Source organism: Carassius gibelio, chromosome A12 (assembly GCF_023724105.1).
Source record: "Carassius gibelio isolate Cgi1373 ecotype wild population from Czech Republic chromosome A12, carGib1.2-hapl.c, whole genome shotgun sequence".
Lineage (NCBI taxonomy): Eukaryota > Metazoa > Chordata > Actinopteri > Cypriniformes > Cyprinidae > Carassius > Carassius gibelio.
In genome coordinates, this window is record NC_068382.1 from 10,279,538 (window position 1) to 10,294,172 (window position 14,635).

The 14,635-nt window shown below is 40.1% G+C and overlaps 2 protein-coding genes across 2 annotated transcripts in view; both read right to left on the reverse strand.

Annotated features, from left to right (window-relative positions):
• The window catches only part of LOC128025702 (ATP-binding cassette sub-family C member 3-like), a 123,891-nt gene that overhangs the window by 78,535 nt on the left and 30,721 nt on the right, over nucleotides 1–14,635 (reverse strand). The window lies entirely within an intron of this gene.
• Nucleotides 275–13,047, reverse strand: LOC128025734 (germ cell-specific gene 1-like protein). The gene is made up of 5 exons (XM_052612272.1): nucleotides 12,625–13,047; nucleotides 9,234–9,281; nucleotides 7,982–8,134; nucleotides 2,203–2,314; nucleotides 275–1,664 (listed from the first exon to the last, which is right to left on the reverse strand). Exons 1-5 carry the CDS (start codon nucleotides 12,950–12,952, stop codon nucleotides 1,364–1,366), a joined length of 942 nt encoding a protein of 313 aa, XP_052468232.1. The 5' UTR covers nucleotides 12,953–13,047; the 3' UTR covers nucleotides 275–1,363.

A 14,635-nucleotide genomic window follows, 5' to 3' on the forward strand; every position in this document is an offset into this window, starting at 1 on the left:
GCGATTGGCTACAGTGTATCTCTAGAAGCAGAAGATACACTACCAATCAGAAGTCTGCATTTATTTGATCAAAATACAGTAAAAACAGTGGTTTTGTGAAGTCAATTCTCATCCAGTTGTTAAGCGATGTTCGATTGTAAAATGAGACAAACCTTGGATCCATTCACACTGTAAAACAGGATACTCTGCATCTGGCCTTTTCTTTTAGTCTAAAACCATCAGACAAACAAAAAACACTAGCCAGTTTGTCGGTTGTTGTACCACATGACCTCTGGATCGTTTATTCATGGCTAAAGGTCATTGAATATTAACTATGTCATATTTCAATAACATATGTAATATATTATATGAGTGGATTTAAAAAGGAAAACAGTCTAGCAGTGCATTAGAGATCATATTGGTTCATGTGTCTTTAGCGCCACCATCTGGCCGAAACAAGCAGACAATCAACCAGAAAAACTCATTTCAGGTTATAAGGTTCTTAATTATTACAATGCATCGTTTGATAATTATTACTCTATGCCTGTATGTTTTTTGTAAAATACTTTTGTATTTATTTAATATACATTTCATCAACATAAAGTCAAAGAAAATATGAAATAAATAAATGCAGCAATTTGCTCATTTATGAGAACACACGATATCAAACTAAACATGACCGATCTGACACATGCATTATTAAGCATCATTAGTCTAGAAGGAGATGGTCAGTGCTTGTAGATCACTGAAAAAGTTTCACATACAATATTAGCAGTTAATTTTGACAGAACACAGACTCAGACAGTTCATAAATTAATTGATAAATCAATAAGTTGTTTATTCTTTTGATTTAAATAAGGGTCAAATATACAGAACCCAGAACTCAATTATCTTGACCTCATGGATCACGCTCTTTCATCCCAAACACAACACACAGCATGAAGACACTTCTTTAATCCCAAACACCTGATTTAGAATTATGCAAACTCAAAAGCTAAATAATTCTCTTATATTTCTGAGATGAGACGCTAACAAACTAGAGCTAATCCAAGTAATCCATCTCATTAAGAGACCCTCAGGATCGATCTGGGAATGACTTCTAAAGCTTAGATCTACTGTTTCTACTGAATCAGTGGCAGCTCTCAGAATATTTCTAATGCAGTAAAAAAAAAAAAAAAAAAAAAACTTGTGTCACATTTAATTCTCTAAGATCGAGGAATATCGTTCATTCATCCCAGTTCTGGTCCCACAGTAGGTGTTACACATACAACGTCAGCAGCACATTAATAACCAACTAAAACTCACAGCATCATCTTCAGACAGCAGCACAACATCAGACCAGTCGTTCTTCACAGCTCTGATCCAGACGCAGAAGAGCGTGGCTTCAGCAGTACTCCTCTCCTTGTGCAGACGGCAGGTCATTGAGGTCCAGGAACACTGAGTTGGTGGAGAGCTTGCGTCCAGAAGTGGACAGGTCCAGGAACTCCTCGGCCGAGCTGGGGACGGAGCTGATGTACATGTCCCACACCTGCTCTGGAGAGTCCAGCTCCAGCAGCTTCTGCTTGATCTTCAGGTTCTTTTCAATGTTCCTCTGCTTGTGTTTGAACTCCAGAATAGTCTTTGTGTATCTGTTGATGGTGGTGACCGAGGAGGCCATGCAGGCGGTGAACGAGCTCCAGGCCAAGCTGGAGGAAACAACATCAAGAGGGTTTCAAATCAGCATCGCTCTTTTAGCTAAAGTTATTAAACAATCAGGGATCATCAGGGACAGACCATGGACCTGCAAGACTCCATGCATGTCAGAAGTATGAGGCACAGGATAACTAAACTATTATTATTAATTATGATGTCTATCTCAAAATTTTCTTCTTGAAATTCCAATTTATTATATAATAATAAATGAATAAAATTCATATTAGTATCTTTGATTTTTAGTTACTCTACTTGAATCCATCTAAAGTCTATTATAAAAAGAATAAATAAATACAAACAAATGTATTATAATATAAGCCTAATATTATGTGACTTATTTAACTTTACCAAGTATTTTGTATGTTTTATGTTTTTTTTTTTTTTTGAATACATCAGTTCTAGTATTGTACTATGAACTGTAAGACTTATATTTCGAGCTGACTTTCAGTAATTTTTCTCATCAGTTTTGCATTTGCAAAGCACTGTTTCTAGTGCTTGAGCATCCCTGAGCCGAGGCATGAGTGAACGTACATGTAAGACCAGCTGTAGTCCCAGTTCTGTGGTTTCCAGTCCTCCGGGCCCAGACTGACGGTCAGCTGGAACGCTGTCGTGAACATCATGTGTGCTACCATCCCCAGAAGACCTGTGACCCACAGCAGAGACAGACACTGTTACTGACCGATCGCTCCGATCTCCACCAGCAGGAGGCAGTGCTGGACTACAGCTCAGCTGGACATCATGACACACACACACACACACAGAGACACACACACACACACACACACAGAGACACAAAGACACACACACACACAGAGACACACAGAAACACACACACACACACACACACACACACACGCACCCAAACACACACACACACACACACTCTCTCTCTCTCACACACACACACACACACACACACACACAAAGACAAACAGAACACACACACACACACACACACACACGCACCCAAACACACACACACACAGAGACACAAAGACACACACAGACACACACACACACACACACACACAGTAAATAGTGAAGATGTAAATGTCAGCAGCATCATACACGTCTAAAGGACTGAATGTTGTCAGATAAAGGAAAAGCATATTGATGCGTTCACTCAGTCTGCTGTTGAATACTCCTGACCGGACGCTTCCAGAAACATTTAGTTTATCTGTAGAGTAACGCTTCAACACTAAGTGTAATGATGCAAAGAAAAATAATTAGTAGTGCATAAATTATAACCCATTTAATCAAAACTAAGCTAAGGTGTAACTTACTGCAACCGATTGAATCTGATTGGCTGAGAGCGTTCTCCAGCGCTGTGATATTCTAGTGATAATAACTCCATCAGTTTCACTGTTTGTATCACTCCTGCAGTGTTTCTCACAGCGAGAACAAACCCACTAATAGTATTGTTTTTGTGTTTTTTGTGGTCTGTTGATAAAGACGACGTCTATTTTGAAATGTGCTGGATGTTTACAGTTCAATAATCTTGTTTGAATATAGTTTTTAATCAGATGAAATGCTAGGTAATCTCTCTGAATGAGTGTGTGAGTGTGTGTCAGCAGCGCACAGGTCAGGCTTTCTGCCTAATGGTGTCATTATGTGAAAGTGAAGCTAACTTAATGCTCTGGCCAGATGGCAAACTGGAGCTAATCAACAGCGTCAGACCTGCAGTCTGCACAATCAAAGTCACCGCGCCAGAAATAGCAAGGACAGAAGTAAATTACACATTATTTACAGCTCACTAAGTCTGCATTCTGAATCCCCTTCGTGAATCTGAATCACAGCGACGCACGCTGAAAAAAACTCTCTACGAAAGGTGGTGTGTTTCTTATAATATCATGTCCATCTAAATCCTCACACGCCTGACCGATAACCCTCTCGTCTCCAGGACAGACACCATCACATAGGTGTTCATCCCATAGGTGTAATGGTTTTTATTCTGTAGAAACTGTATATTCTATGTCCCTTCACCAACCCTACATCTAACCCTAACCCTCACAGGAAACTTTGTGCATTTTTACTTTCTCAAAAAAACTCATTCTGTATGATTTATAAGCGTTTTGAAAAATGGGGACATGGGTTATGTCCTCATAAGTCTCCCTCTCCTTGTAATACCTGTGTCATACCCATGTCATTATACAGAGTTGTGTCCTGATATGATACACACACACACACACACACACACCTGTTTGTTTTTGTGTAAAGTGTGTTCATCCCATAGGTGTAATGGTTTTTATTCTGTAGAAACTGTATATTCTATGTCCCTTCACCAACCCTACATCTAACCCTAACCCTCACAGGAAACTTTGTGCATTTTTACTTTCTCAAAAAAACTCATTCTGTATGATTTATAAGCGTTTTGAAAAATGGGGACAGGGCACGTTCACTACAGTAACCTTTCAGAAACATTATCACTTATGTTTATTGCTTCATTTTTCATCAAACTGCTGATTGATTCCTTCAGGCTTTAATGCCTATAGCTTTAATTTCAGGAAAGTAAGGTTAACTTCACTGTCTTCAACTTCAATAGCATGAAAATACGAGTTAAATCAAATAAAGGTAATGGGTTATTAGAGTCACAAAACATAATTAGCTATGTGACTAAGTGCATTAAACTTTTCAATATACATCATGTGCTTTATGCTCCACTGCATCTAAACATCTGGAGTGTTAAGAGTACAGTGGACTGCTGTCTTCTGTTGATTGTGTCAAATTAAGACAGGAGTTAATTGAGGTCGTTGCTCCTTTCCCATGATGCACGGCATTCATGATCCCGCTCTCTCATGAAGCTCAAGACCGAGATGACAGTGGGCCATGACTTCATCCCTCAGTCTTCATTCTCCCTCACACGTTCAGCTGGAGAAACGCTGTTTCGTTTCACTGTGTACAAGCTGTATCGAGCTGAAATGATAATAAAGCCTCTCAGACTCTCTCTGACTCTGAGCTGCTCAGGCAATTTTCATTCTTTTATGATATGGGAGGTATTCATTTTAATACCCATAAATGTGATGTGCAAACATCCATTAGTAATTCTGAAGTGTGTAGAAGATAACACAATATTAATTATAAGAATTTTACAAAAAGCTCCTCCTGAGTGACCGAGCTTCTCAACCTATCTCTAAGGGAGCGCCCAGCCACTCTTTGGAGAAAGCTCATTTTGGCCGCCTGTAACCGGGATCTTGTCCTTTCGGTCATGACCCACAGCTCATGGCCATAGGTGAGAGTTGGAACATAGATTGACCGGTAAATCGAGAGCCTTGCCTTACAGCTCAGCTCCTTCTTCACCAGGACAGACTTGTACAGCGACCGCATTACTGCAGAAGCTGCACCGATCCGTCTGTCAATCTCCCGTTCCATCCTTCCCTCCCTCGTGAACAAGACCCCAAGATACCTGAACTCCTCCACTTGAGGCAAGAACTCTCCACCAACCTGAAGTGGGCAATCCACCCTTTTCCGGCTGAGAACCATGGCCTCGGACTTGGAGGTGCTGATTCTCATCCCAGCCGCTTCACACTCGGCTGCAAACCGTCCCAGTGCACACTGAAGGTCCTGGTCTGAGGAGGCCAAAACGACAACATCATCTGCAAAAAGCATCATATGGTCCTCAAACCGGACACTCTCCGGCCCTTGGCTGCACCTAGAAATTCTGTCCATAAAAATTATGAACAGAACCGGTGACAAAGGGCAGCCCTGCCGGAGTCCAACATGCACTGGGAACAGGTCTGACTTACTGCCGGCAATGCAAACCAAGCTCTTGCTCCGGTCGTACAGTGACCGAACAGCCCTAAGCAGGGGGCCGCCGATCCCATACTCCCAGAGCACCCTCCACAGGATGCCAAGAGGAACACGGTCGAATGCCTTTTCCAAATCCACAAAACACATGTGGACTGGTTTGGCAAACTCCCATGAACCCTCCAGCACCCTGGAAAGGGTATAGAGCTGGTCCAGTGTTCCACGACCAGGACGAAAACCACACTGTTCCTCCTGAATCCGAGGTTCCACTATCGGCCGAATTCTCCTCTCCAGTACCCTGGCATAGACTTTCCCAGGGAGGCTGAGAAGTGTGATCCCCCTATAGTTGGAACACAATCTCCGGTCCCCCTTCTAGAAAAGAGGGACCACCACCCCAGTCTGCCAGTCCAGAGGTACTGTCCCCAACCGCCATGCGATGTTGCAGAGGCGTGCCAGCCAAGACAGCCCCACAACATCCAGAGACTTGAGGTACTCAGGTCGGATCTCATCAACCCCTGGTGCCTTGCCACCGAGGAGCTTTTTAACTACCTTGATGACTTCAACCCGGGTGATGGGCGAGTCCTCCTCCGAGTCCCCAGCCACTGCTTCCTCAATGGAAGACAAGTCGTTGGGATTGAGGAGATCCTCAAATTATTCTTCCACCGCCCAACGATATCCCCAGTTGAGGTCAACAGGTGCCCATCTCCACTGTAAACAGTGTTGGTAGGGCACTGCTTCCCTCTCCTGAGGCGTCGAATGGTTTGCCAGAATCTCTTCGAGGCCAACCGATAGTCCTTCTCCATGGCCTCACTGAACTCCTCCCAGGCCCAATTTTTTGCCTCCACGACTACCCGGGCTGCAGTCCGCTTGGCCTGCCGGTACCTGTCAGCTGCCCCCGGAGTCCCACAAGCCATCCAGGCCCATTTAGGACTGGATGTTGGAGTTGAAGATCTCTCTGACAGGGGGCTCGGCCAAATGTTCCCAACAGACCCTCACAGTACGTTTGGGTCTGCCGAGTCTGTCCAGCTTCCTCCCCCGCCATCGGATCCAACTCACCACCAGGTGGGGATCAGTTGACAGCTCCACCCCTCTCTTCACTCGAGTGTCCAAGACATATGGCCGAAGGTCTGATGACACGACCACAAAGTCGATCATCGACCTCCAGCCTAGGGTGTCCTGGTGCCACGTGCACTGGTGGACACCCTTATGCTTGAACATGGTGTTCGTTATGGACAAACCGTGGTTAGCACAGAAATCCAATAACACAACACCGCTCGCGTTCAGATCAGCGGGGCCGTTCCTCCCAATCACGCCCCTCAAGGATAATATAATATAATATAATATAATATAATATAATATAATATAATATAATATAATATAATGCAGAGTATATAATATGAAAAGTCAAACTAATAATATATTACCTTTATTATTATTATTATTATTAATTATTATCATTTTTATTATGCCTTGTCTGTAATGTAATGCAATTCAGTAAAAAAACTATATATAATATAGAAATCTGTCAAAAATATCCTGGATGACATGCTGGCTAACCGATACTGTGAGGCTCATATGTGATTTTGGGCTGGATGTTTCTGTATGTATCTGGAGAACAGCAGGGCTCTAATAGCACAAAATGCAATGACATTTGCCACAAGAAACAGGCAAAGGACAGCCTGCAGATAGATAGACATGATCACTCATCCATCTGTTAGAGGCCTTTAAAGCATTGCAATGGTACAGAAAAGAGATATTTGCTTCACCTATTTGTGAATTTTTATTTTATTGGTCAATCAGACACAATGTGTCTTGAATGTGGCTCTAACAGGACAGAATCACAATGAGTCTGGTGACCTTTGAAGGGTAGAGCCTGACAAAAGAGGACCACTCACAAATCAGCCTCATAATCAGAGACAACGACAACAAGCACGTGCTGATCGTACAACTAGAGTAACCCTTCATCTGCTCATTTGATTGCTGTTTTATACTTTCTACTGTACAATGGTATGTAATAAATAATAAATAATTAGTTAATGTTATGTTCAAGTTCATTTGTAGTGATGTACATTTTAGACACAAAATTTCACCAGTCATTGCATCCACGATCAACACTGAAGTATTTAATTCCTGAACCATTCACAGTGTTTGAACAAGTCAATTATCCAGTAAGTCATTCATATAGTTGCCTAACTGCATTCTAGTAAACTCCTCTTACTATTTTTAGCATCTTTTATGGCAAAAATCGTAATAGTATGCTGGAACATGGTTCCAAAATCAGCAAGTCACATGCTTTATTTCAGAATCATTAATAAATCAATGATACGCTTATTAAGGTAGTGATTTGTTGCCACCTACTGGTGGTTTTTGTTTCATATTTAAAGTATCATTTCATAGTTCTATAATCAGTATATTTATGCATTAATCTTTTAACATTATTTTTGTAGTTGTAACTGTGGTGTAAAAGCATTCATTGCATCTCTGAGCTGCATTAACCAGTCTGCATGAATACATTTAAATGTCTTAAGGGGTTCTGTTTTGCTGTTATAGAAATGCAACACATTACCTGACAGAACTGTGAATATGGCAGCAAATGCATTCAGTTTCAGTCCATCGATGAGGTTTCCAATATGGCAAACCTCGATGGACATGAGGATTCCTCCGGTGGCCAGCAGTAAGATGTAGAGACACTCGGCCACGATGCAGAGCCACAAAACACCTGTGAGGATATGAGAGAGAGAGGAGATGTGTATCGAGGGAGTTTCTGACAGGCCCTGAGGACGTTATGGATGGAAGACTCCAGAGAAAGCAGATAGAGCTGCTGATTAGGATGATGTGGAGCACCAGACACTCATGGAGAACGACACACTGAACCGCTGGGGCTCATTGAGACACACGCTCGGGGAGAGGCTGAAATATTTATACCAGAAACTTGACACTGAGATTTAAAAGGAGAATTCAGTTTCGAAAGCATGCGGATGCATCTACATATTTCATAGAGTTCGGCGGAAGTCTTCATGCTGTCACATGCACTTTGAGCGAGAGGATGATGACAATATTCACACAAGTGTGGAAGATGTTTTCTAGTTTCACACTCCGTATAAATGAAAACAAGGCTGTGAGGGACAAAAGGTTTGTACATTTGACTGAAAATAATGAAATACTTCAGAAAGATGTTATTTCTGAATGTCTCTCCTGCTCAACAAGGGTGCATTTATTTGATAAAAAAAAAAAAAAAAAAAAAAAAATATATATATATATATATATAAATATATATATATATACTGTTAAAAATTGTGAAATAATTTTAGAATGAAAAATAGCTGTTTACTATGTGAATAATATTTATTGTTCATTTTCTGGGATATAAAACCTAAAGATTATTTCTCACTCTTGATTCAGACTCTGTCAGAGCCACTGCAGAATGAGCTGAATTACAGCGAGGAGTCACCCTGTGTCATCATCGTCATGATTAACCATCATTATATCTGATGGATCTTTAGTCTGGATCGTGCATCTATCAATTACACTCAGAAATGATCATGCTAAAGATCCTGGCGCTGCCTGCTGAGGGAATGAGAGCATATTGACATGTTCATAAATCTACACGAATGAGAATGAGGCAGGTGTTCAGCTGCTAGAAAGATTAATACAATCAAGTTTGATTAAAAGTGACTAGACCTCCAGAGAGCATGTGCAAAATAAAAGAGCAGACATCAGGGGAACCGCTTTCATCGAGGAGCTAAGTAACACCTTTTTAAACATCATGCAACATCTGAAATGTCCCCAGAGTTCATAATGAAGAGTGACAGACGTACCTCTCTCATGAGGAGGAGCCACGTTTATGAAGCTTCTGCATTTCTCACCTGCAAGAGGGAAAAGTTTCAACACAGCGCTGTGAGATTCACTGACTGAGATCTTTACACTGTCACTAAAGCATGGCTTCACTTTCCTTCATGACTATTTATCAACTTTACTGTAAAAGCCTGTTAAATGGTTAGATGCAAGATATGGTAAATTACACACACACACACACAAACTGGAAAGTTTTTTGTTTTTGTTTTTTTGCAGTTTACGGGAAATGGGCATTCTCAAGATTTTCTGCGTGAACCATCAGATACATTTGAATGTTTCTTATGTTGTCATTCATAAGCATTGGAGTGTTTAATATATTCTATATATGACTTAATCTTATACAGTTATGATATATACAACAAATCATGAAAAGTCATTCCATACGCTTGTAGTTACTGTATTTTATAGTAAACTTCCGACAGCCTCAGATACCAGCTTCTTAGATGTAAAAAAAAAAAAAAAAAAAAAAGTGCAATTAATAAATAGAATAAATCTGTAAATATAAATAAATCTGCGTCGTTAGTCATTAGTCGTGGCCTAATCGTTAGAGAGTCGAACTGGCAATCGAAGGGTTGTGAGTTCTAGTCCCGGGCCGGCAGGAATTGTGGGTGGGGGGAGTGCATGTACAGTTCTCTCTCCACCTTCAATACCATGACTTAGGTGCCCTTGAGCAAGGCATCGAACCCCCAACTGCTCCCCGGGCGCCGCAGCATAAATGATGAACACTGCTCCGGGTGTGTGTGTGTTCACTGCTCTGTGTGTGTGTGTACACTGCTCCGAGTGTGTGCTCACAGTGTGTGTGTGTTCACTGCTCTGTGTGTGTGCACTTCAGATGGGTTAAATGCAGAGCACCAATTCTCAGTATGGTTCACCATACTTGGCTGAATGTCACTTCACACTCACCGGCCGCTTTATTAGGTACACCTGTTCGATTGCTTGGTAACACAAATTCCTAATCAGCCAATCACATGGCAGTTAGGCCTCTAGATGTGGTGAAGACGACTCACTGAAGTTCAGATCGAGCATCAGGATGGGGAAGAAAGAGGATTTAAGTTTCTTTGAACGTGGAATGGTTGTTGGTGTCAGACGGGCTGGACACAACCATCTCTAGGGTTTACAGAGAATGGTCCAGAAAAGAGAAAATATTCAGTGAGCGGCAGTTGTGTGGATGAAAATGCCTTTTGATGTCAGAGGAAAAGGGACTGGTTACAGATGATAGAAAGGCAACAGTAACTCAAATAACCACTCGTTACAACCAAGATATCTCTGAACCCTGAAACAGATGATCCACGGCAGCAGAAGACCTCACCGAGTCCTGCTCCTGTCAGCTAAGAACAGGAAACAGAGGCTACAATTCACACAGGTTCACCAAAACTGGACAATAGAAGATTGGAAAAACATTGCCTGATGTGATGTGTCCTGGTTTCTGCTGTAACATTCAGATGGTAGAGTCAGAATTTGGCGTAAAGAACATGAAATTCATGGATCCATCCTGCCTTGTCTCAACGGTTCAGGCTGCTGGTGGTGTAATGGTGTGGGGGATGTTTTCTTAGCAAACTTTGGGCACCTTAGTACCAATTGAGCATTGTTTAAACACCACAGCCTACCTGGGTATTGTAGCTGACCATGTCCATGTCTTTATGACTACAGCGTCCCCATCTTCTGATGGCTACTTCCAGCAGGATAATGCACTGTGTCACAAAGCTCAGATCCTCCCAGACTGGATTCTTGAACATGACAATGAGTTCACTGCATTCAAACACCCTCCACAGTCACCAGATCTCAATCCAGTAGAGCAGTTTTGGGATGCTGGAACGGGAGATTCCCATCATGGATGAGCAGCCGACAAATCTGCAGCAACTCTGTGATGCTTTCATGTCAGTATGGACCAAAATCTCTGAGGAATGTTTACAACCCGGTTCTAGCAAGGTGTACCTAATAAAGTGGCCAGTGAATAAATAAATAAATAAAAAGTTAACACTACAAAAATATCTTATTAGTTAATGCATTAACTAACATTAATTAAAAAAGATTTTTTTTTTGTCTTTTTTTTTTTTTTTTTTTTGCAGTATTTATTATTGTTAGTGTCAGTTAATTAAAAAATACAGCCATTTATCCATTGCTCACGAAAGCTCAATAATATAACATTAGGTCCATTATATAACATTCAAAATTATTAGTATATGTTGAAATTAATATTAACTCAGATTGATAAATGTTTTAGAATTTTTACATTTAAAAATTAAAAATGTTAGCTAATATATAAAAAAAATAACCTTATTGTAAAGTGACACCAAACAGCAATAAAAACATTTGCACTAATCAAACAACTTTAAATATGTTCTGGTCCCAGAGGAAAGCAGCTGTATTCCCCTGAATGAGTGTGTGTTTGGATGTAGGTTAGTAGGGTTAGAGTGAAAGAACTAGTAAACAGCCTGACAAAACCACCCAAAACCAGATCACCAGTCAAACTGTTTATCACACATGATGAAAACAACAGGTTTCTGAGCTGTTCTTCAGACTGCAGCATCCCCTGATATGAATGAATGAATCAAAAGCAGAGATTTGAATAACAGTCTTCATCATTTATTCAGTGATGTTAGCAAGGCAAAAACAATGTTTATGTGCTTCAGAAGCGGTAATAATAATAATAATAATAATAATAATAATAACAATAATAATAAGGAATATTCACACAGTTAAGGATTTTGAAACACCTGAAGGGACCGTTACTATGACTTTCACTAAAGTTTTTTTTTTTTTTTTTTTTTTTTTTTAATGCTAGGGCAAAACATTCCTAAAATGTTTATGGAATGTTCTCACAAAGTCAAGAGAACATCCTTGTGATGTTATTTTTATACTTGTAGAATTATGTTCACTAACATTCCTCATATATAACAATGTTACATTCTCATGATGACGTTTTCAAAACGATACAATGTAACATTCTCCTAATGTTTTCAAAATAATGTAATGGAATATTAATTTAACCTTCAAAAAAGAAAGAAAGAAAGAAACAACAACAACAGGAACACTTTTTTTAAATGTAACAAATGGGTTTTAAATGCTGAGAGAACATTCAAATGTAACATTCTCCTAATGTTTTCAAAATAACTAAAATGAATACTAATTTAACCTTCAAAAAAAAAAAAAAAAATATATATATCCTAATGTATTGGAATGTTCATGTAACGCTCACATAACCACAAATATTCTAAATAAATTGAACGAATAAGAAAAACAAAAACATAAACCCTGGACGTTTCGAACGTTTAAAAAAAATCTTTCAGAAATTACGTTTTCATAACTTTACAGTAAAATTTAGAGTAGACGGGAAGAAAAGCGCGTCCTTACCGACAAGGTCGACGTTCTGTTCGCAGGAGAACCAGATGCCGGTGTGGAACTTCCTCAGGACAAACTTATCCTCTCCGGTCTCCCAGATGTACTGCACCAGCCGACTGTCGTTCGTGTTCGAGCTGTTGTATCGGATGCAGTGCGTCTGTTTGGCGGTCACCGGTCCGGTGCAGAAGGGCTTGACAACTTTCCGGTGGCCCTCGCACCAGTAGCTGGTGGTCAGCGCGGAGATGGCGAGGATCAGCGCGAGGAGGTTCAGGCTGAGCGCGAGCGAGGCTCTCCGCCGCCGGTCCATCCCCACGGTCAGATCCCGCTGCTGCGCGCTCATGTGTCTCTGACTCCCGCGCGCTTCATCCTCCGAGTCCGTGATGTCAGAGAAGCCCGAGCACGCCTGGATCTGGAGCTCCTTCCTCTCACTGGAACACGTGTGCGCTGTGATCTCTGTCAGGGATTGGGTTTAGTTTAGGATTTTACAGTTTAGCCGATAAACAGTTTTGAACATTGCTAAAACGCTGAAACGATTCTAACATTAGTTGTAGATGTAACGTAACTTCATACAATATTAACAATTTATATCAATTAATATGAACAATTTATATGAATATTCTAATATGTCCATTTTCGTGCAGTAATTAGAATGTCATTTGAAAGTAAAAAAGTAAAAAAAAGTAAAAAAAAAAAAAAATCCTTAAAACGATCTTTATTTTCTCCCAATTTTTATAATTATTTTTAAATTTCATTAATTTATTAATAATAAATGTGGCAAATAAAAGAAATTAACTGTATTTAAAAAATTTATATTAATAATTAAATAAATAGAATACCAAAATGTATTTCAAAATGTTAAATATACCAAACAATTGCTTTATTCACAATATTTCCTTTTTTTTCTCCTTCTAAAAATAGAAAAACAAAATGCCAAAAAAAAAAAAAAAAAAAAAAAAAAAAAAATATTGTTAGAAAATGTAGAAAATTTTTTTGCAATTACACTTGTTGGCCATTTGTTGTATATTTTGAAATATATAAATAAGTAAATAAATATATATATAAATATATATATATATATATATATATATATATATATATATATATATATATATATATATATATATATATATGATTTGTCTCCTAATTCATTTCTGTGTGTTGGACATGAGGCCGGCTGATCAATATTAGTGACAGAGCTGTGCAGGGTCTGAGACACCCTCGTGTCGAGCGGTCGTCTCTGGAGGATGAAGTCAGCGTCACGTGAGTCTGTGGAGCTCACAGGTCCTCGTCCTGACAATCTGAAACCCAAGGGCAGAAGACTCACAACGGCGCGCAACAGATGTGTCACGCTTTACCCACATGATGAACGTCATTTAGTCTTCCAGGCTCTTCCTAAATCCTGTCTGTCTTAAGAAAAGCAAGACTTTTGATTTGTGATTTCAGTGTGCTGTTGTTCACTGTATGTTCAGTTGTTTGTTGCTGGAAACATAATTGTGTTTTTGTTATTGCCATAATCAGGATGATGTATCTGTGGCCTTGAGAGCACTGGGCCAGGAACGAGCCGCAAGAACAGCACAAACTATCAGCGAGAAGAAGCTTCCAGTTAGATTACACTTTACCTGACCCTTGGGAAATCAGCACGGACCCATCATATGTGGATATGGGAAGTGCTGGGAAGGTTTACGCACGCGCACGCATGCACACACACACACACACACTCACACACACGCACACACACACACACACACACACACGCGCGCACACTCACACAGGACGTGAGGATCGATATTTTAAAGAGAACAGACAGCTCAAGTGATTGAACAAGACTGAACATTAATGAATCGTGAAGCTCTTTGTCAGTCATTTAAAATGACTTGAAAGTGTCTCAAGGACAGTTATTTGCTTAATTAGGTGCATTTACAGAGGATCGTTCATTAAAATAGTGGGCAGTACATCCTGAATGCTTTATTTTATTACGGTGTTGACAGCTTTATATTCTGCTCTTTGTGTAGATAGTAATGCA

Bases quoted from the DNA above. Each gene is read 5' to 3' on its own strand.
- LOC128025734 (XM_052612272.1), bottom strand. From the start codon at position 12,952: ATGAGCGCGCAGCAGCGGGATCTGACCGTGGGGATGGACCGGCGGCGG. The intron at 9,282-12,624 runs GTAAGGACGCGC...TCCCTCTTGCAG, and splicing joins ACAGAACGTCGACCTTGTCG to GTGAGAAATGCAGAAGCTTC. The intron at 8,135-9,233 runs GTACGTCTGTCA...ATATCCTCACAG, and splicing joins GGCTCCTCCTCATGAGAGAG to GTGTTTTGTGGCTCTGCATC.